Here is a 15,812-nt window from a genome sequence, read left to right as displayed (position 1 = left end):
GGGTGGTGCTGCGCACGCAGGGAACCTCTGCCCTCTCCTGCATCCCTGGGAATTGCTTCCAGTGCTTTCCCTTTAAACAGATGCTTGTTTTAGGATTAAAGGGTGTTTACCATTTTAAGAAAGATTTTTTTTTTTTTTTTTTTTTTTTTTTTTGCAGTATGCGGGGCCTCTCACTGTTGTGGCTTCTCTCGTTGCGGAGCACAGGCTCCGGACGCGCAGGCCCAGCGGCCATGGCTCACGGGCCCAGCCGCTCCGCGGCATGCGGGATCCTCCCGGACCGGGGCACGAACCCGTGTCCCCTGCATCCGCAGGCGGATTCGCAACCACTGCGCCACCAGGGAAGCCCCAAGAAAGATTTTTGATTGTTTTCATCAGGAGTTTTGTTGATGCGTCTGTTTTTGGCACCTGTGGAGAAACTCATAAGCCTTTCCCTTCGGTCTGTTAACGTGGTGTCATGTTAATGGGTTCCTAATGTGGAACGTGCCCCACATTCCTAGAAAAATAAACAAATCAGGTTTGAATTTTGTTTCTTAGTATCTTATTTAGTGTTTTGGCATCAATATTCATAGCCAGTACTGGTTCGTAACTTTCCCATTTTTTGGACTGCATTCATCAGGTTTCCGTATCAATGTTGTACATGTTTCATAAAAGAATCAGGAGGTTCTCCTGCATCGTCAACACACTGGAATAATTTATGGAGCTCGGGAAATATGTGGCTTTGGAAATGTGGGGGAATCATCCCCCCTCCCCCCAACCCCCCACAAAACCATCTGGTCCTGGTATTTTCTGTTGGGTGGTTTTTATGATAACTTTCTATTTCGTTTATCCAAATTTGTCTGTTAGAGCTCTCTGTCTCCAGTGGGTAGCTTTTTTTTTTTTTTTGGTGAACTTCGTTTTCCTAAGATATTATCCATCTTGTCCATGTTTTACGATTTATTCGTATAGAGATTTGAAAGTAGAGCCTTAATGATTCCTTAACATTTTTGTTTCAGTGATTTGCCTCCTTTTTCATTTCTTATATTGTGTATTTGTGGCTTCTTCCCTCTTTTCCTAAGTCAGCTATTAGTTGTCTTTTTTGTTAGTACTTTTTAGAAAACAGGATTTTGATTTATAATTAGGTCTATTGTTTTTGTTTTATACCTCATTAATATTATTAACTTTTATATATATTGTTTCCTTCCTTGTGGTTACTTTTGACTTTTTTTTTTGCTCTTTTCCAACCTTTTGAGCTAAGAATGAAGTCCATTTGTTTCCTTTTTTTTTTTCATGAAATGTTAAGGGTTATGACTTTTCGTCTGATCACTGCTTTAAGTGTGTTTTGTTGGTTTTCACATGTAGTGTTTTCACTTTTTTTTAAAGAAATTTCTTCATTTTAGTGGGTATTTTTTCCTTTTTCTCCAAGACTTGTCTAATTATTTTTGAAGTGGGAGGAACTTCTTGGTTTTAGAAGCTATGTCGGACATGTGTGCAAGTTACTGCCAGTGAAGTGTGTTACAGCTGATTGTGTAGCTGTGCAGTCTTGGTGCCCAGCCCACGAACACGGCGTGGCCCCTCATTTGTTTTATGTTTCCTTTACTTTTAATAATTTTTTTTTATTTTAGTTTTCAGTACACAGATCTTGCATCTTTCTTAAATTTATTAAAAAAAAACTCTAGTAGAATTTTCATTTTATTTTGAACTTAAAACTCTTGGACGTAGTAATTCTAGTTTTAAAGAAAAGTTACCAGATTAACAGAAAGCCTACCTTTCCACCAGATTCCCCATGTGTTACCGTTTCCCCGTATTTGCTTCATCTCCTTCCCTCTTCATGTTCGTGTGAACGTCGTGTGTTCTTCTGAACTGCTCGGTGAGCTGCAGATGTGATGCTCCTCGATCCCCAAATACATGATCTCTTACGTAACTGCAGGGCGGTTATCAAAATCAGGACATTAACCAGCCAGTACTCTAGCCTAAGGGTCTTACTGGTGTTCACGGGACAGACCTTGTGAGGGATCCCAGTAACTCGTCTTAGCAAAATGAAATCCAGGATTGTGTGTTGGTTTTGGGGAGTGACGTCCCTTTAGCCTCCTTGAACCTGGCCGGTTAGTTCCTCTGTCTTTGTTTCCCAAAACTGACATTGGTGAAGACTGCAGGTCAGTTGTTTTGCAGGCTTTCGCTCAGCTGGGTGTGTCTGATGTCTCCACAATTGTTTGTTCTTGGCAGGCGGACCTGGAAGGCGCTGCCGTGTCCTCCTCAGCGCGTGTGGCAGCAGGAGGCACATGACATCTGATGTGTCCCCGATGGTGTGATGTAGGTCCTTGGGTTAAGGTGACTAGTCTGCCAGGTTTCTCCTCTACAAGGTTATTCTTTTTCCATTTTTAATTAGTAAGTTTCTTGGGGAAGATACTTTGAGACTATGTGAATATCCTGTTACTCATGGGACTTTCACCCACCAGCTCTAAGGTCCACTGGACATTCTTGCCTGAATCAATTATGGTCACAATGTTGCTAATTCCATCATTCCTTCCCCAGTTGTCAGTATATGCTCTAAGAAAGAGCTTTTTCCTGTTTTTCACTTGTTTATTTGTTTATAACCATGTGGACTCATGGATTTCTGTTTTACTTCTTTATTATAAGGCTATAATAAATAAAAATTATCTTTTACTACCATTGTCTATTTTTTAAAAATTAATTATTTTTTGGCTGCATCGGGTCTTCGTTGCTGCGTGCGGGCTTTTCTCTAGTTGCAGCGAGGAGGGGCTACTCTTTGTTGCAGTGCGTGGGCTTCTCATTGCGGTGGCTTCTCTTGTTGCGGAGCATGGGCTCTTGGCACATGGGCTTCAGTAGCTGTGGCACATGGGCTCAGTAGTTGTGGCTTGCAGGCTCTAGAGCACAGGCTCAGTAGTTGTGGCACACGGGCTTAGTTGCTCCATGGCATGTGGGATCTTCCCAGACCAGGGCTCGAACCCATATCTGCTGCATTGGCAGGTGGATTCTTTTTTTTTTTTAAATTAATTAATTAATTAATTTATTGGCTGCATTGGGGTTTCATTGCTGTGTGTGGGCATTCTTTTAGCTGTGGCGAGCAGGGGCTACTCTTCGTTGCGGTGCGCAGGCTCCTCATTGTGGTAGCTTCTCTTGTTGTGAGCACTGGCTCTAGGCACGCGGGCTTCAGTAGCTGTGGCTTGTGGGCTCTAGAGCGCAGGTTCAGTAATTGTGGCGCACGGGCTTAGTTGCTCCACGGCATGTGAGATCTTCCCAGACCAGGGCTCGAACCCGTGTCCCCTGCATTGGCAGGCGGATTCTTAACGACTGCGCCACCAGGGAAGTTCCGCTATTGTCTATTTTCATGCTCAGGTTGTTCCAGATTTAGCCAGTGGAAGCCTTTCAGGCTGGTTCCTGTGTCCTTTGGGGACAGCCCCACCTTGCTTCGAGCACTTCCGTACTCTTTTGTGTAACAGAATATTCTAGGCTTATCTTTTACTTTCTCTGCCCAGTCCTGGAATCAACCATTTCTCCAAGCAGTCTTAATTCCTTTTTGTGAAGAATGGTACTTTGTAACCAAAATCTGCGTGCTGGGCGTGTCCGTTGCTCTGGGGCGTTACCCCGTCTTAGGGGACAAGGCTGGGAAGATGAACATCACACTCACAGCTGTGTGAACGACTGGTCCTTGTGCGGTTCCGTGTACCCACTCACATCTCTCTCTGCACCGTCTGTGTGCAGTGCAGACTGCATTCACACGCCGCCTGCCAGCTCCAGTGGGCAGGGAGGGCGCTGGCAGGGTACCAGGCAGGTGCGGGAGTTGCTCTTTTCTTCCTCCCCAGCTGTGGGACCACAGTGGGACCGTAGTACCCAGGGCAGAGAGTACTGGGGAGGGCGGGTGGGAGGACTGCAGCCATGGGGCGGGGTGTTGGGGGGCTTCCTAGACCCCGTCTGTCTCTGTGACTTGGGTGAGTCGGTTTCCCTCCCTGAGTTCAGTTTCTCTTCTTAAAAATTGGGGTTTGACCCACAGCCAGCATCATTCTCAATGGTGAAAAACTGAAACCATTTCCGCTAAGATCAGGAACAAGACAAGGTTGCCCACTCTCAATGCTATCATTCAACATAGTTTTGGAAGTTATAGCCACAGCAGTCAGAGAAGAAAAAGAAAGAAAAGGAATCCAAATCAGAAAAGAAGTAAAACTGTCATTGTTTGAGATGACACGATACTGTACGTAAAGAATCCTAAAGATGCTACCAGAAAACTACTAGAGCTAATCAATGAATCTGGTAAAGTAGCAGGATATGAAATTAATGCACAGAAATCTCTTGCATTTCTATACACTAATGATGAAAAATCTGAAAGAGAAATTAAGGAAACACTCCAATTTACCATTGCAACAAAAAGAATAAAATACCTAGGAATAAACTTTGCTAAGGAGACAAAAGACCTGTATGCAGAAAACTATAAGACACTGATGAAAGAAATAAAAGATGATACAAACAGATGGAGAGATATACCATGTTCTTAGATTGGAAGAATCAACATTGTGACAATGACTATACTACCCAAAGCAATCTACAGATTCAGTGCAATCCCTATGAAACTACCAGTGGCATTTTCCAAAGAACTAGAACAAAAAAGTTCACAATTTGTATGGAAACACAAAAGACCCCGAATAGCCAAAGCAATCTTGAGAAAGAAAAATGGAGCTGGAGGAATCAGGCTCCCTGACTTCAGACTATACTACAAAGCTACAAAAGTAATCAAGATAGTATGGTACTGGCATAAAAACAGAAATAGAGATCAATGGAACAGGATAGAAAGCCCAGAGATAAACCCACACACATATGGTCACCTTCTCTTTGATAAAGGAGGCAAGAATATACAATGGAGAAAAGACAGCCTCTTCAATAAGTGGTGCTGGGAAAACTAGACAGCTACATGTAAAAGAATGAAATTAGAACACTCCCTAACACCGTACACAAAAATAAGCTCAAAATGGATTAAAGACCTAAATGTAAGGCCAGAAACTATCAAACTCTTAGAGGAAAACATAGGCAGAACACTCTGTGACATAAATCACAGCAAGATCCTTTTTGACCCACCTCCTAGAGATACGGAAATAAAAACAAAAATAAACAAATGGGACCTAATGAAACTTAAAAGCTTTTGCACAACAAAGGAAACCATTAACAAGACAAAAAGACAACCTTCAGAATGGGAGAAAATATTTGCAAACGAAGCAACTGACAAAGGATTAATCTCCAAAATATACGAGCAGCTCAATATCAAAAAAACAAACAGCCCAATCCAAAAATGGGCAGAAGACCTAAATAGACATTTCTCCAAAGAAGATACACAGACTGCCAACAAACACATGAAAGGATGCTCAACATCACTAACCATTAGAGAAATGCAAATCAAAACTACGGTGAGGTGTCACCTCACACCAGTCAGAATGGCCATCATCAAAAAATCTACAAACAGTAAATGCTGAAGAGGGTGTGGAGAAAAGGGAGGAATGTAAATTGATGCAGCCACTATGGAGAACGGTATGGAGGTTCCTAAAAAACTACAAATAGAATTACCATATGACCCAGCAATCCCACTACTGGGCATATACCCTGAGAAAACCATAATTCAAAAAGAGTCATGTACCCCAATGTTCATTGCAGCACTGTTTACAACAGCCAGGACATGGAAGCAACCTAGGTGTCCATCAACAGATGAATGGATAAAGAAGATGTGGCACATGTATACAATGGAATATTACTCAGCCATAAAAAGAAATGAAAATGAGTTATTTGTAGTGAGGTGGATGGACCTAAAGACTGTCATACAGAGTGAAGTAAGTCAGAAAGAGAAAAACAAATACTGTATGCTAACACATATATATGGAATCTAAAAAAAAAAAAAGGTTCTGAAGAACCTAGGGGCAGGACAGGAATAAAGACGGAGACATAGAGAATGAACTTGAGGACACGGGGAGGTGGAAGGGTAAGCCGGGACGAAGTGAGAGAGTGGCATGGACATATACACACTACCAAATGTAAAATAGATAGTTAGTGGGAAGCAGCCGCATAGCACAGGGAGATCAGCTCGGTGCTTTGTGAACGCCTAGAGGGGTGGGATAGGGAGGGTGGGGGGGAAATGCAAGAGGGAGGGGATATGGGGATGCATGTATACGTGTAGCTGACTCACTTTGTTATACAGCAGAAACTAACACACCATTGTAAAGCAATTATACTCCAATAAAGATGTTAAAAAAAAAATTGGGGGTTTGAGCTAGATCAGGGGATGCCTGGCACAGGGACCTCCACCCCCTCCCCTGGGCCCACGGTAGACGCCTGTCATCCTCCAAGGCCCCCATGACCCCAGACAGGTCCCAGATGTCTTCTCTGCAGGACACTCCAGATGCGGGGCCTGGTGCCGGGCAGCCTGGTCTTGGGTGATGTCCTTGCCTTCCTCCCGGGGTCTGCGAGCTGCTTTGGCTTCCCCAGTGCCCCCCATCGGAAGCCCCTTCGGTGGGCCCATGGGGGGGTCAGTGGGGGGAAGTGTGGGTCTAGCTTGAGGGCTGCCGTGTGCGGGCCGACTCACCATGTCCTCCTGGCCCTCAGTGGGCAGCAGCCTGGGCTGCTCCGCCTCCGCCTGGAGTGGCGTGGGCGGGACTGGGCATCAGTGTTGCCTCCTACCTCGCCCTCGCCCTCGCCGGGGCAGCTCTGCGGTCTCTAAGCAACGCAGGTCAGGACCCGGAGCCATGCCGCTGGGCCCAGGGTGGAGCAGAGCGCAGAGCAGAATCGGGGCAGGTCTGCCCCAGCAGCTCCCCTGCAGGTGGGTGTGGGGCGGGCCCGGGAGTGGACCCTCCAGCGGGGAGGACACCTGCTGCTGCTGTCAGGCCCATCACCTCGGCCGGGAGGGCCTCACAGAGGCTCCAGCAGGAGCGAGGTGCAGGGCGAGGCGCAGCCATCGGGCAGAGGTCAGCTCGTACCTCCAGGGGGGCTGCGGGGTCCCCGTGCCCTCCTCCTGCTCTGGGTTTTGGGCGCATCTTGCGGTTCCTGGTGGGCTCAGGCCTTCGGGAGGCTGAGGGCAGGAGGAAGGAGGGACAGCCGTGCTGCTCTCGCTTCTCCGGCCCCCAGGCCTGGCCCTCACTCAGCGCCGCTGCTGTCCAGTGCCACATGTGGCCCCATGTCACCACGGGGCACAGGCTCACAGGTGAGCTCCTGAAGGTCACCGATTGACGCCTCACCCTAATCTGCTAAGGGCGGGCGTGCTGCCCCCTATTACAGATGAGAAAGCAGGACCAGGGGGGTGAAGTGACTTGTGCAGGCCCCAGCTTGGGAGGACCAGCTCTCCATCCTTGGGGAGGGGGGTCCCTTCAGCTTAGTGAGGGGGGCAGGGCCCATTCTGTGGCACCCCCGTCTAGACAGTACCGTTCCTTGTCTGCTACTGGGAAGGTCGACCCTGGTCTTCGGGGGCCCCGGCCTCTGAGAGACCCAGGCCGGCAGGAGAGAGCTGCAGGCGGAGGTCACGCCCTGCGTGGGAGCCCATCCGGGGCAGAGACGGCCCTACCACAGCCTCAGCGCTGGCCCTGGAGCTCGGCTTGTTGGCCCCCAGCCTGAGCCGTGTCCGGGTGCCCCTCTAGCCCCGTGTCCCCTGGCATCCTGCTGGCGGGCCGCTCCTCCCCCGGGCCTGGGGGCTTTGTCCTGTAGGCAGGGCTGCATTGCTGGGGGTGTCCCCTGGCACCCGCACTTCCTCTGGTGCCTGGGGGACAGGATCTGGGCAGTCTGAGGACAGACGGCTCCCTTCAGGCTGCTGCGGGGCAGGGGGCTGACGTCCAGGGCACAGCCTGGCGCCAACATGAGCCAGGGGCACGAGGCTGGAGGAGGCTGGCAGCCCTGGTGGGCGGTGGAAGCCGCTTGGTAGGAGGCCTCCCGGGGAGAGGGCATTGCTCCCTTGGCCTCTGCCCAGCAGTTTGGAGGCAGCCTGGGGCTGCCCTGGGACACCACAGCCCAGCAGCATCCGCCCGGCCCTCTGGCCTGGCCCTGCTGCAGCTTCCGCCCGCCCTCTGGGTTGCCAGCGGCTCCCTCCCTCTTCTTTGTTTGGGTCCTTGCTGCCTGCTGCCTGCCCTTGCTGGGGGACACCTTGGTGCAGAAGTCGGGGCGTGAACTGGCTGCGGGTGGATGGGCGGGAGCGGCGGGGAGGAAGCTGAGGGTGCAGCCTGGCACGTGGGGAGCCTGGGGGTGGGGGTGGGTGGCTGCGAGCCACCGGGGACGGGCCCGCTGGGCTCCGGGTCCCCAGGGCCTTGAGGCCCAGAGTCCTGCCCGGTGGCGTTTCGTGTTCCCAGACCAGTGTCCTCGGGCTGGGCTGAGTCTTTGTGGCCCAGCGGTGGGATGGCCTCCATCTCCCAGTTCCTGAGCAAAGGCAGAGGCCGTGTGAGACTGCAGGTTAGATGAGATGGCAGGCTGGGGACTTGCCCTTCTCAGACCAGGACTGCCACGACCCCTCACCTGCCTGGACATCTGTGGCAGTCCCTTGGATTGTTTTTGCCTCTCAAGCAACAGGTGCTGTTGGCTGGGCCCCGCAGTCCCTTCCAGTTGCCCGTCTGTGGCTGGGCGCACGGTGGGCCTTTGGGTTGGAGGGTCCCTAGTGCCGCCCCGCAGCCTCCGCCAGTCCCCCAGGTGGCCGTGGGACCGCCTTACACTTGCTGTCCCTCCTGTCTTCCCAGGGCTGCCCTGCCCCTCCCTTCAAACCGTGGCTCTGCGGCTTGGCCACCTGCTCTCTGCTCCCGGCTCAGATCCTGCTTGAGCTGCTGCCCTGGGGACCCGCCGGTCTGTGGCTCTGCTGTGCCCCCAGGGTCTCTGAAAGCTGCTGTTGGATCCCTTGTCGCCCACTCGATGCTCAGGTCCCCAGGGCCAGGCCCCCTTGACCACGTTGGACACATTGCCTGGTGCACAGTAGGTGCACGGGTGCACCTGTGGAACTGGGCCGAGTCCTCTTGGGTCCCTGTGCCTGCCTGGGGTCTGCATGGCTGCACAGGACAATGTTGGGGCGGCCTTCCAGAGATCTGAGGAGATGCTGGGCCCCCACCTGGATCTTGTCTGCTCAAGGCAGACACCCCTGCAGCCGCAGCTCTTGTTTCCACACTGATCTTTCTGGAGGATGATCTTACTGGAATTTTGCAAATTAAGCTTTAATATTTTTATGTTATCCATCCATGAAGTTTATGGAGTAAAGGAGCGCCACATGGTTAATTCAGAGAAAAGTCACCCCTAGCCGCCCTCCTCCTGTCCCGAGTCAGCTGCTTTGGATTCTTCTAGTAGATCTTTGATGCTTTCCTCTGAATAACACACTCGTGTCGCTACTGCTTGATTTTTTTCAACATTTACACATTATTTGTTGACTTGCAAGGTGAGGGTGCAGCAGAGTCAGACTCCTAGGCAGGGTGGGCGGGGCCAGAGTGCATCCTGAATCCCAGCGCTAAACCCTCTTTCCTCCCTCCCTGCCCGGGTTTGGTTTCTTCCAGCTCTGCAGGAAGGCGGCGGCCCTGCCTTCTGTGAGAAGATGTCCTACGGATCCATCGCTGGCAGCGGCGGCCTGGGGAGCCACGGCCCTTTTGGGGAGCCCTCCACACAAGGCTATCAGCCCCTAGGTAAGGACAGCAGTGGGCAGTGTGGGCGGGTCTCCACTGTGCTGTGTTGGTGGCTGTAGATGGGTTCTGTCCTGGCCAGCGCTGCCTGTGACCCGGGACCAGGGGTGACCCTGGCCCTGGGCTGGGATGGCGCTGTTGGCGTTGGGCTGAGTCGGCACCAGGAGAGAGCAGAGTAGGAGAGGCTGCTCTGCTGTGGGGTGGACTTGGGTGTCTGCGGTCATTCTGCGGTGGCCTGCGGGTGCTTGGCAGATGGCTGAGTGGGTGACTGTGGAGCAGGTGTTAGCGTGCAGTGCGCAGTGCGGGAAGCGAGGCCTGCGGGGTGCTGGACACTGTCCTGAGCTACACCGGGCGGGATCCGCTTCTAGGTTTCCGGGTGCCGAGCCCTCACCCCACAGGCTGACCGCACAGTCTGCTCACTCGCTGGCTCTCTTCCCTGGGCCAAGGGGGTTTTCGGCAGGACTGTGGCTTACGTAACTGATTTCGTGTCCTTGGGGGTGCCAGGCAGATGTGCGACTCAGTGAGTGTGAGTGAGTGTGCATGGTGACTTTAAATGTGACGTTTAAGGCTTGGCGACGTGGACTCCCAGGTGCCTCCCCTGGATCCCAGTTCCTTCCCGTCACCCCTGGGCTGTGGGTTACGGCTTCCTGGCTCTTGCTTGTGGTTTTGCTGCTACATGTCATAGTCTCACACAGACCTTGCGAGTCTGCGTGTTTTGGGACTCTGTACGGTTGAATTATTCTGCAGTTTGCTGGTTTTGCTGTTTTGCCCCTGAGTCACTGCCGTTCACCTGGCTGCCCTTCCATCTCCCTTCTCTGTGGCGCTGGGTCATGTGCGTGGCCATGGCAGGCGTTCCTGGTCCATGGGCGAGGGGCTGTTAGGGCACCTGTTTTGGGCCCTGTTGCGTGGTGGTGCTGAGGACCCTTGGACGCTGGCGCTGTCGGGACGGCCCAAGCGAGGGGGTGGCCGGGGGTGGCCAGCTCGGTGACCGGTGGTTGTGCTGACCTGCCCCTGCTTCCCATCCCTTCAGCACCGGGCGGTGGCGGCCTTAACTGTTTGCCCGTCTGTGGGCGTGGAATGGTGTCTTCTGGTTGTAATTCACATTTCTCTGGTAACTCATGGGATTGATCAGGTTTTCGTGGGATCACTGGGCATTTGGGGCTCTCTGGGTAACTCTTTCGTGTATTTTTCCTTTGAGTTTGTCTTGTTCTTGTCGATGTACAAGGTTTCTGGAGGTGAAACCTTTGTCCACTGGGCTGGCTTTTCATTATGGTGCTGCTGAGGAAAGCAGGTTCTTAATCACGACGTAGCTGAGTTTATCAATCATCCCTGTCATGGTGTGCGTTTTCTGTTTAATAAATTCTATGATACGGTGATAATGATTTTGCCTTTACTTCCTCTAAAGCTTATATAATTTGTTTTTCATATTTAGGTCTTGCAATCACCTGGAATTGATTTTTGTTTATGGTGAGAGGTGGGGAGGGGAGGGTGGAGTGCAATAGCACTTTTCTCCGTATAACAGATGGTCCCTGGGCCCTTGACTGAAAATTCCATCCCTTTCCACAGACCTGCAGTGCCAGCTCTGTGATGAGTACAGTTTCCCTTACAGGTTCTCCTGGTCAGGTTTTCTATTCCTGTGCAAAGTTCTACCCTAATTTTCATGCAGTTGTTGTAACTTTGATATTTTTTAGGGCAAGTTGCTCTACTTGTTTTTCCTTAGAAGTGTCTTGGGTATTTTGGCCTTTTGCTGCTGAATAGATTATAGAATCCCTGCGTCAGACTTGGACTGCGATTGCTTTGCTTCCGCTGTGTTAACGTGTGAGAATCGGAATCTCTGTCACCACCAGTCTTCCAGCCCATGAACGTGTAGGTCTTTCTGTTTATTGGGTCTTTAACCTCTTTCAATAAAGGTTTATAATTTTCTCCATAAAGATCTTACATATCTTCCATTAAACTTAACAAAATGACAACATGTTTTTTGCTGCTTTTATAATTGGTACCATTATAAATGGTATAGATTACACGTTCCAAGTCATGGTTGCTGGTGCACGCACACACGACTGGTTGTTTTAAGAAGGAAAGTCCAGAGGTTTTATTTAATTTTTACATCCTATTTTTTAACTTTCTAAATGTGAGATACTTCAAACAGAGCAGTAGACGCAGTGATATCATGAACCCAGCACCCGTCCACTGGGTTTTGGGGTGAGGGGCCTCCCCCGTGGCTGGTCCAGCTTCACCTCTGCCCTCATGACCCCTCTGCCCAGGGCATTGAGAAGGAAGCCCCAGACGTCAGCACATCTCCTGTGTGAGTATTTCAGGGTGTGTCTCTTTTCCATGACCAAGTGTCGTACAGTTGCAGCCGTGGCTTCCTGCCCACCGCTGGGTTCCGGAGCACCACAGAGACATGCGTTTCCACGGGGTCCTTACGAGATCCACGCGTTGTAGTCGATGATGCGCCTTTTAAGTCTTTCCAAATCTCTAGATTCTCCTCTATCTTAGTTTTTCTTTTTTCCTCCTGAACTTTATTTCTTGAGGAAGCCAGTTTCTCCCTGTGGAGTGTAATTGACTTTTGCCCACTGACTTTGTCCTGCCATTTTGCTAAAGTCTTTTTATTAATTGTAATAATTTGTAGAATCTTGGGTTTTCTGTATAGACAGTGTCATTTATGAATAACAACAGTATTTTCCTCTTCTATTTCAATGCTTTTATCTTTTACTTATTTTTCCTGCCGTCTGGAGCCGGCCCGATGCTCTAGTTCAGGGTTGAGTAGAAATGGTGCTTATGTTCTGTGTGAGTTTTGGGACGAAGAGGACTCTGTGTTCCTCACAGGCATCTGGGATTTTGCTGTAAAACTGCCACGCGGGCCTGGAGTTTTCTTTGTGGACTGCTTTGGACTGCCCGTTACTCTCTCCATCTGTGAAGGCTGTCCAGGCTCTCTGTTTCTTCTTGGGTCAGTTTGTTGTGTTCTTCTGGACATGTGTCTGCTTCGTCTAAATGTTCAAATTGATTGAAATGACATCGTGTGTGGTAGCGTGTCACTGTCCAGTCGGACCTGGGCAGCATTATTGTTTGGTCAAGGGCATAGCTCTGAGGGTAGCTGCTCTGGTTCCGACCCCCTGCCCTGCCGTGTTCCAGCTGTGTCCTGACCACCTGAAAATGGACCAGGTTAGGCTTCCCTCCTGTCGTGGTGGAGACTGAGCAAGTTAACCCGGTGAAGCTCTGTTCCTGTTGTTTTGGTAACGTCTGTGGTACCTGGATCATATTCTCTTTTTTATTCCTAATGTTGTTTATTTGTACCTTCCTGTTTTCTTCTTTCGTAAACAATATTGCCAGACCCTTGGCAGTGTTATGAGCCTCTCCAAAGAGCTGACTTGACTTTCTTGATCTCTATCATATGCTAGTTTTAAAATTTGATGGATTTCTGCCCATGTTTTTACTATTTTCCTCCTCCTTTCTTTGAGTTGACGCTGTTTTATTTTTCTGACTCCTAAGCTGGATGTTTAACCTCATTCAAATTTAGTTTTTATTCTTTTCTAATAAAAGTATTTAAGATTATAAATGTCCAAATAATCACTGTTTTAGTCGAATCTCACACATTTAAAAATATATAGTATTTTTTTGTTAGTGTTTAGTTGTAAATATTTTATGTCCATTATGATTTCTTCTTTGATCCAGGATTTATTTAGAATTATAGTTCGTCATTTCCAAACATACGTATTTCTTTCTAATTGTCTTTTTAAAATGATTTCTAAGTTAATTGCATTTCTGTCAGAGAAGGGTCTGCATCTTCCTGATTTGTTGACAGCTGTTGAGACCACAGCTGCTTCTGGGATGCTGGTGTGATTCTGGGGGTGACCAGGAAGGCTCCCAGGGAGGCAGGGCTGGGCCTCCCAGCCAGAATGGTGGGGCCCTGCGGAGACCCCAGGTGTGGGAGCAGCTGCCGTCACCAGTACCTGCTGTGTGCCAAGCGCCGTGTGTTACGGCTTACTCGGGGACCCTGAAGTTAACTATGAAGAGCTCAGAGTGGGCCCTTATCGTAAAATCCCATCGCAAATGCAGCAAAAAGCCAAGTGGGACGTGACTAACACACAAAGAGTTCACATAAATAGAAGGAACTGCCCCGCCGCCAAATCTTCATGCGGGTGGGCCAGATCTGTGACGGGATCGGGATGGCTCGCAGCACGGGAGAAGGCACTCGGCCTCACCGGTACCTGGAGAGCTGGAAGCGAACTTGGCCATTCTCCTGTGGCCAGGCTGTGGCGGGGGGGCTCCCCCGGAGGGGAGGGCAGACGGCTCCCTGCCTCCAGACCCCGCTGCCTTCCCTCTCAGCCCAGCCACGCCTCTTCTCTGTTAGGGAATAATCAGAGATACAGGCAGAGGTGTTTGCCACATGGGGGTAGGAGACAGAGTTCAGAAATGCCATCACCCCTCAGCCTGGGGAGACAGTGAAGAGAGCCGGCCGCCGTGGGGATCAGTTGCTGGAGAGTGCCGACGACCCATCCACGGCCCGGTGGGATGACGGACGGACGTGGGGAATGAAACAGGCAAAGCCCGTCCACAGTCTTCTAGTTGCGTGAGACCTCAGCCCGAGTGTGGACAGTGTTTACCTAGGGATGTGTGGTTGCAAATGATCTTTATTGTTTCCTTTTTAATTGTCTGCATTTACATGTAAATTGTCCCAGTTCCCCCCCCACCCCCCAAAGTTCAAAGTTCACGTGATTCCGGAGGGCAGATCAGACTGGCCCCTCCATGGGTGTCTGGGAACCTTGTGGAGCAACCAGGGGGAGGTGGACAGGGTCTGGACTCCTGGTGACCGGATGCCAGCGAGGCTTGGGCATCGAGTGGCACCTGGCCTGCCAGCCGGGCCTGCGGTCTCCCTGCTCCCCACGAAGCAGAAGGGTGACCCCATCGCCCGGGACCTGGGCGGCTGCATCTCCACCCTACACAGTGCTGTCTGGGCAGCCGTCACTGGGGCCGGAGTTCCCGGGCCTGGGGAGTGTCTGCCTGCAGGGGAGGCTGGGTGGGTGCCTGAGGAGGAGACCCTGCCTGGAGGCTCCCCAGGAAGCCCCTGGGGAAGAGGGGAGGTTAGGCCCTGACCTCGTGTGAGATGGGCCCTGTCCTGGACCCTCAGACCCGCAGATACACCCAACGTGGAGGCCTTTTCTGCGAAGGAGCTGCCGCTGTAGGAGCTCAGCGCTGAGACGGGCCGGGACTGCCAGTCCCCAGGACTTTGCCAGACTGTCGACGTGCTCAGATGTCTCCCCTGGAGCAGGCTTCTGGCAAGTGCCCTCCTCGTAGAGCCAGGCGGAGCAGGGCCCACGCAGCCTCATGGGCTCTGGCGTGTAGCCTCTGCCCGGCACCACCGCCTCCGTGGGCCCCAAGGTGCCGCGGACAGAAGGCAGCTTGCTCAGAGAGGTGTCTGAGTGTCTTCACGACGTGCATCTTAGGGCTCAGGAATTTTGGCAGACCTGTGCAGGAAGTGTTTCTCAATGAACGAAAATTATCGGAGAGGAAACCCCACAGTTGCTCCTCAGCTCGGCAGCCGAGTGTCAGGGGAACTCGTTTTTATTTTCACTTCCAGTACACCAGGAACAGTGTTTTCATGAAATACAGCAGTATGGTCCTGTGCTGGTGTTGCGGCGATTTCAAATTGCCACAGACGTTCCCAAGGCCTTATTTTCCGTTTTTGCCGCGCTGTTTGTTGCACACAGATAACACCTGTCAAAGGCCTGGCCTGGTCTGTGGGCCACATCTGAGGCTCTGCTCTAAGGAGTTTCGTACTGGTTTGGAATTACCTTTCAGAAGAACCTGGGTGTGGAGAAAGATTGGAAAATTTAAAGTTCTGAACTGATTGCTCTCTTTCAGCAAACGGGGAGTTCTGGAGGGTGTGGCAGTCAGGGAGGGCTTCCTGGAGGAGGTGGGTCTGAGTGAGTGGAGCTGTCAACATGGATGTTTGGAGGGCCTGGCACACCTGCTGTGCTGCGTGAGAGCCTTGTTCTACCAGCGGCACCCTGAGCCACTCTGCAGGCAGGCGGGGCATAACCGAGACCGTCCCTTGCTGTCTGTAGAGTGCGCTAAATGTTGGACTGAGTACGGAATCCGTCATTTCCCCTGCCCGTCGCCAGAGCGCAGCCTGCAGGACCCCTGTGTGGGCAAGGATGGGGAAAGTGATCTGGGGCCGGCCGGTACACCCAGAGGCCCAAG

General features: G+C 51.1%; 1 protein-coding gene across 9 annotated transcripts in view; it reads left to right on the top strand.

The window, feature by feature from the left end:
- TSNARE1 (t-SNARE domain containing 1) overlaps positions 1–15,812 on the top strand; it is a 395,042-nt gene that overhangs the window by 20,713 nt on the left and 358,517 nt on the right. For 3 of the 9 annotated variants that reach the window (XR_007472769.1, XR_007472770.1, XM_049700693.1), the window contains exon 1: positions 8,339–9,611. Coding sequence is in view for 7 of the 9 variants with exons in the window: in XM_049700693.1 (XP_049556650.1) it covers positions 9,524–9,611 (88 nt within the window). In the remaining 2 variants the exon portion in view is untranslated. Of the gene's footprint in view, positions 1–8,333; positions 9,612–15,812 lie in introns of those variants that run through there. The other 6 variants (XM_049700691.1, XM_049700695.1, XM_049700692.1 and 3 more) reach the window with 6 other exon arrangements.

This window comes from Orcinus orca, chromosome 17 (genome assembly GCF_937001465.1).
Source record: "Orcinus orca chromosome 17, mOrcOrc1.1, whole genome shotgun sequence".
NCBI lineage: Eukaryota > Metazoa > Chordata > Mammalia > Artiodactyla > Delphinidae > Orcinus > Orcinus orca.
This window is presented reverse-complemented; position numbering and strand designations above follow the sequence as displayed.